At 36.3% G+C, this 5,426-nt stretch overlaps 1 protein-coding gene and 1 long non-coding RNA gene across 2 annotated transcripts; one reads left to right on the forward strand and one right to left on the reverse strand.

Annotated features, from left to right (window-relative positions):
* Positions 1–1,970: 1,970 nt before the first annotated feature.
* On the reverse strand, positions 1,971–4,142 carry LOC110940099 (protein AGENET DOMAIN (AGD)-CONTAINING P1). The gene is made up of 2 exons (XM_022181658.2): positions 3,558–4,142; positions 1,971–2,606 (listed from the first exon to the last, which is right to left on the reverse strand). Exons 1-2 carry the CDS (start codon positions 4,008–4,010, stop codon positions 2,142–2,144), a joined length of 918 nt encoding a protein of 305 aa, XP_022037350.1. The 5' UTR covers positions 4,011–4,142; the 3' UTR covers positions 1,971–2,141.
* LOC118480579 lies at positions 4,071–4,425 on the forward strand. Its single transcript, XR_004863389.1, has 2 exons — positions 4,071–4,163; positions 4,358–4,425. It is a non-coding gene; the product is annotated as an uncharacterized LOC118480579 (long non-coding RNA).
* The last annotated feature ends 1,001 nt before the right edge of the window (positions 4,426–5,426 follow it).

Here is a 5,426-nt window from a genome sequence, read left to right on the forward strand (position 1 = left end):
AAGCTAATGATAAAACTGAGTGTTTAATGATGTACAAGATGAGAGAAAGACATAGTCTAACGCTTGCAAATGGCCTCTTAAATCTTAAGGAGTTATTATAATTATAAGATGGTTGTGAAACTAGTTGATAGACATTAAACTTCTTATTAAGAGAGATCTGAGGTGTAGAAAACTGTTGTAGAAAAGTGGTCTAGTGACAAGTGGGGTGGTAATTTAGGTGTAAAAATTTTTTGTTCAAAACGAAAAGAGAGTTTTGAGCATCACCAAATAGACGGCCAGAACTGTGGAGATCGACTCACTGAACAATGAAACAAATTTTGACAGATATCATCGAGAATAGAAGTAGAATTCCCATCACTCCATCGAGAAGCCTCGTTAGTTATGTCGTTCATCGGCTGAGGTAAGACATAAAATGTGGCCGCCTCAACGTGGGTAGTCAATCGACAAATAACTGTTTCCTCGAATCTTGAGTTTAATCTGGCGTTTTGCAGAGTCAAGTCCACATTCAGTTGTGTCGTAGAATCGATGCTTATCGGCTGTTCTTCAATCTTTCATATCACACAAAACTCTTGTCTATGTCTTTCTGTTATGTTAAGCTAATAAAGGCTGTTCAATCAATTTTGCATACACTATTGATTTGGAATGCACCTATGCCAAGCAATGGCTCTCCGTCTTAGTTGTTTAAGCTTCAATAGAACCACCAAATGTAAATATAGCATTTGTATGTAACATAATTAGGGATGGGATTGGTACAGTACCCGTACCGAAAATACCGGTACCGAATTTGAACAAAACTAGGTACCAAATACCGTACCAAATATATAGGTACGGTACGGGTACGAGTACGGGTATTTTCGGTACAGTACCCGCTTGGTACCATTTTGTTTTTATTTACTTTTTGAGCACTTGTACAAGTACTAAATTGGTAAAATTGACATGAGTACCAATATAGTACGAGTACCAAATAGGTAAAATTGGTACGAGTACCAATACGATACGGGTACCATATAGGTAAAATCAATACGAGTACACTATAAATACCATAATATGAAATAAAACATAATACAAAAAAACTTTTAAAGGTATACATAGAATTCGGTACCGGTACCCGTTTTTACCCGTACCCGTACCAATACCGAAAGTACCGAATACCAAAATCAATAAAACTGGGTACCGATACATGTACCAAATACCTAAAATCGGTACGGGTACAGGTACGGGTACGGGTACGAGTACGGGTATTTGGGAAAAAAAGCCCATCCCTAAACATAATTGTTTCACAACAATTTAAGGCTAATTCGATAAGAGAAGACGTTAGACCCGTTGGCTGTAACCAAGGTTTAAAAGAACGGAAACGAGTTTCGAGGCGTTTTCCCTTCGCCTCACAAGGTGTAAGGCTCGAGGCGAAAGGAGGCGTAAGGCCAAGGCGGTATTAATAAATAAATATAAAAATTATATATATTATAAAAATAATTATACTAACTAATTTCATCATCAGATTTATCAAAATCATCAAAAACACACTTAAAAAAGACATGAAATGCTTGAAATTGACACAAAAAGTCAAAAACATCAAAAACAACTATCAAAATCCCCTGAGGCGCAGCTTTCTTAGCGCCCCAGCCCCTCTGAGACGCATATACATTAAAAACACCATGAGGCGCGCCTCAGATTCTTTTTTTGGCACGCCTCAAACGTTTTTTAAAACCATGGCCGTAGCTTATTCTAATAGAATCAAAAAAAGGCCTCACTTCCGGAGTCACTTTAAACGTTCAAGAAAGTTGACTCTACTGTCCATCATTATTAGGTGTAATGTTAAACCATGTACCTAAATGTACCATGCAAATATTTTGGGACCTCAATCAACATACCCATTTATCAAATTCTTAAGATGTTTTCTTTGACTTGTGTTTAAGGAACAGTACCAGCCAACCCACACCCAAGATTCATACTTTGACTTGTGTTGAAAATTGTAACAGCAAACCCATAGATATTCAATAAAACTAAAAAGGAGAGAAGTAGTGGACTTTTCAAGTACAAAAACATCCATAACATTTGGCATGTGCAAGTCACATGACCAAGTAATTCCAAGTTCCACCAAACCATCAACTAATAATAACTACTACATCAAATGACATTTCTTACCTGTGAATCAAGTTACATACCGAAGAAGACGATATCCATTTCCCATTGATCCATTCAAGATGCCGCCTTAAATCAGACTGCTTCACCACCAGTTCCTCGTCCGTCCCCCTAAAAAACACCTCGTACTTTTGTCGGCTTAAAACCTTAGAAACCACACCCACCCACCACCCGTCGTTGCACAAAGCATCCACTTCTTCAAACATACGGAAATGCTCAATGGTTTCTGTAGGAGGACACGGACGAATGTGGTTGGAATCAACGATTTCTGTAAGAAGAGCCGTATCGTCATCGTTTCTTAGGGACTTGTATTCGATTTTGAAATTCCCGTTGCTTAATTGTTCAACAATTGTGGCGGTAAACCAAGCGCCGTAGTAGCCCTCCTCGTCACTGCATACTTCTACAGTTGCTCCTTTAATAAACTTGTCGTTGTTAGAGATGTTCAACCCTGTAGAGATATATGCCTGCAGTAAATCATGTTGTTAGTTGAAAAAATTTATTAAAACATACCATATTATGTGTTTGTTTGTTTGTAATCATCAAAACATACAACATCACCAACACATACAGTTTTAACAGATTCCAGAAAGAACAAAAAACACTTGTGTTTTGACTGTTTCAAGATCTATTATTCTCATTTGCATTGTTTCAAGTGGTATGGAAACTAAGAAACGAAAATGTAGCAGTTAGGGCTGTAAATGAACCGAACGTTCAGCGAACAGTTCGTGAACCGTTCGTCGGGAAGTTCATTTATGTTCGTTCTATTAGCTTAACGAACGAAAAATTCCGTTCGGTTAGCTTAGCGAATGAACACGAACACATGCCTCGTTCGTTCGACTGCGTTCGTGAACGTTCAGTAATATGTTCGGTTACGTTCTTCATATTCGTTCGTGTTCGTTTGATTATATTAAAAAATAATAAATAATAAACCTTTTATCTATTGAAAACTTGAAACCCTATTTTTTCTAAGTTAGTTAAAATTTGGACATTCTAAACCATTTTTTGGAATAATTATGTCTAAGTTAGTTAAACTTGATTCATTGTTTGGTAGTGTAGTAGACTTCTTGTGTTTTGATTTATCATTTGATGGTTGTGTTTAACTACTTATATAATGTTTAAAAGGATATCAATGTTTTTATTTTTTATTTTCAAGTTAAATGTTCGTTTTCTTTCGTTTTTATTTGCTTGTATTCGTTTGTATTCGAGACCAGTGTTCACAAACTGTTCGTGAACAACTGAATTTCCTTAACGAACAAACACAAACATAAACTTATGTTCGGGTATGAGTTCGCGAACATGTCACGAACACGAACATGACCTTGTTCGTGTTCGTTTACAGCCCTAGTGGCAGAGAATATAAAGAAATGAGTTGACAATTATTAAGCAATCTAGATGATAAAGAAATGAGTTATTACCTGATCCTGATCCTGTTGTTGAAGCGGTGGAAGCCAGTTCCCATAAAACCACTCTCTATGGATCCTAAGCTGGGAGGCACTAAACTCCAGCTGTTCTCTAGTAGCTCTAAAGAAGACGTCATAGCGGTTACCGGGTAAAACACCCGTAATAACCCCCTCCCACCACCCGTCATTATAATAGGCATCTACCTCGTCGCTGAACTTAAATTCCAGCTCCCCTTTCTCTCGAGGCGCCAGAGGCCTCAACTGGACCACATTTAAGGTTTCACGGAGCGGCTTCCTTCCCGATTCGTCCGCCATTAATGTCTTGTACTCCACTTGAATTAGTTTGTTCCGGTTTTTCGATTTCACTACTGTCCCTGTGTACCATGCTCCTCGGAACCCCTCCTCGTTGCTGCTGATTTCAACCTCTGTTCCTGGTTTGAAGATGGAGTTCAGATCCTCATCCGACATTGTTTTCTTTCTTAGGGTTTTGTGGTTTTGGGGGTTTTTTCTTTTAGAGAAAGAGTGAGTGTATAAGGCAGGCTCCTTTTGGTATTGGAAAGTTGGAATATGTGAAGTCGTCAAGTTTTAGTTTCGAGTGAACTACCTCGAAACGGTGGTAAGGTGGGTGTTTGGGGTTCCTTATTTTGAAGAAAAAAGGACTTTTGAAGGGGTAAAAGTCCTTTTGAGAAGTGTTTGGCTTTCCATTTTAAGGGCAAAAGTCCTTTTTTGAAGGCAAAAGTCGGGATTTCCTGACTTATTTTTGCCAAAAGGACTTTTGAAAAAGTCAGCAATAAGTTAAGCCAAACATGCCCAAGGAAGGGCCTTTCCATCGAAATGTCTGTTTTTGTTGTATGAAATAAAGAAAGATATAGTGACATGTTTTTATAGTTTTGATTTTAAACTATAGCATCGTTAATGAGTCAGATTTTTTACTGATTTAATACTTAATGGTTTAGACTGTTTGTTTTTGCGAGTAGATATGGTTCAGATATTTACTAGGTTATAACCCCGTGTATTACACGGGGTTGAATAAATAAATTTTTTATACTAAATAATAAAACAATATATCTTTAAAAACCTTATTTATTGTACGGGTTGAATAAATATAATTTTATATATAAAATAATAAAAAGTTATATATATATAAGAACCATATTGTACAGGTTAAATAAGTGTAATTATATATACCAAATAAAAAGGTTATATCTTTAAAACCGTATGTATTACACGGGTTGAATAAATGTAATATTTTTTACCAAATAATAAAATAATACATCTTTAAAAACCTCATTTATTACACGGGTTGAATAAATGTAATTTTATATACCAAATAATAATAAAAAATACATCTTTAAAAATATGCGCATTACACGATTTGAATAAATGTAATTTTCTATAGCAAATAATAAAAAAATATATATCCTAAAAAAACCCCGTGTATTGTACGAATTAAATAAATCTAACTAAAGAATTGAAAGGGGGGAAGATGATTTAGCGGGAGGGTTATAGGACTGAAACATGTTTTAGCGGGGGAAGATGATTTTGCTGGGGGATTATTGGGCTGAAACGTGTTAATAAAACACGTGTCCATACCCTGAGGTTAACACGTGCCGAGAATGGAGAACCACATAAGAAACCGGTGGGAAAAAATAAACAAAACGGGAATCGAACTTCGACATTAACATTCCCTTAGGAAACGACGAACCAGTATGCCAGAAGACCACATATGAAAAAACAGTGAAGATGCCCTTTTTATAACAAAGCGAGAAGAGAGATAGGCAAAAAAAAATCAACCAAACCAGCCCTGACACGGAGGGCTGGTTACTGTTCAAATGCTACTAAAATTAATATAAAGGATAATTTTATATATCAAATAATAAAAAA

Source organism: Helianthus annuus, chromosome 7, assembly GCF_002127325.2.
Source record: "Helianthus annuus cultivar XRQ/B chromosome 7, HanXRQr2.0-SUNRISE, whole genome shotgun sequence".
NCBI classification, from domain to species: domain Eukaryota; kingdom Viridiplantae; phylum Streptophyta; class Magnoliopsida; order Asterales; family Asteraceae; genus Helianthus; species Helianthus annuus.

Coding starts and splice junctions, on each gene's coding strand:
- LOC110940099 (XM_022181658.2), bottom strand. CDS start 4,010: ATGTCGGATGAGGATCTGAACTCCATCTTCAAACCAGGAACAGAGGTT. Junction 2,607..3,557: donor AACAACAGGATCAGGATCAG/GTAATAACTCAT, acceptor GATTTACTGCAG/GCATATATCTCTACAGGGTT.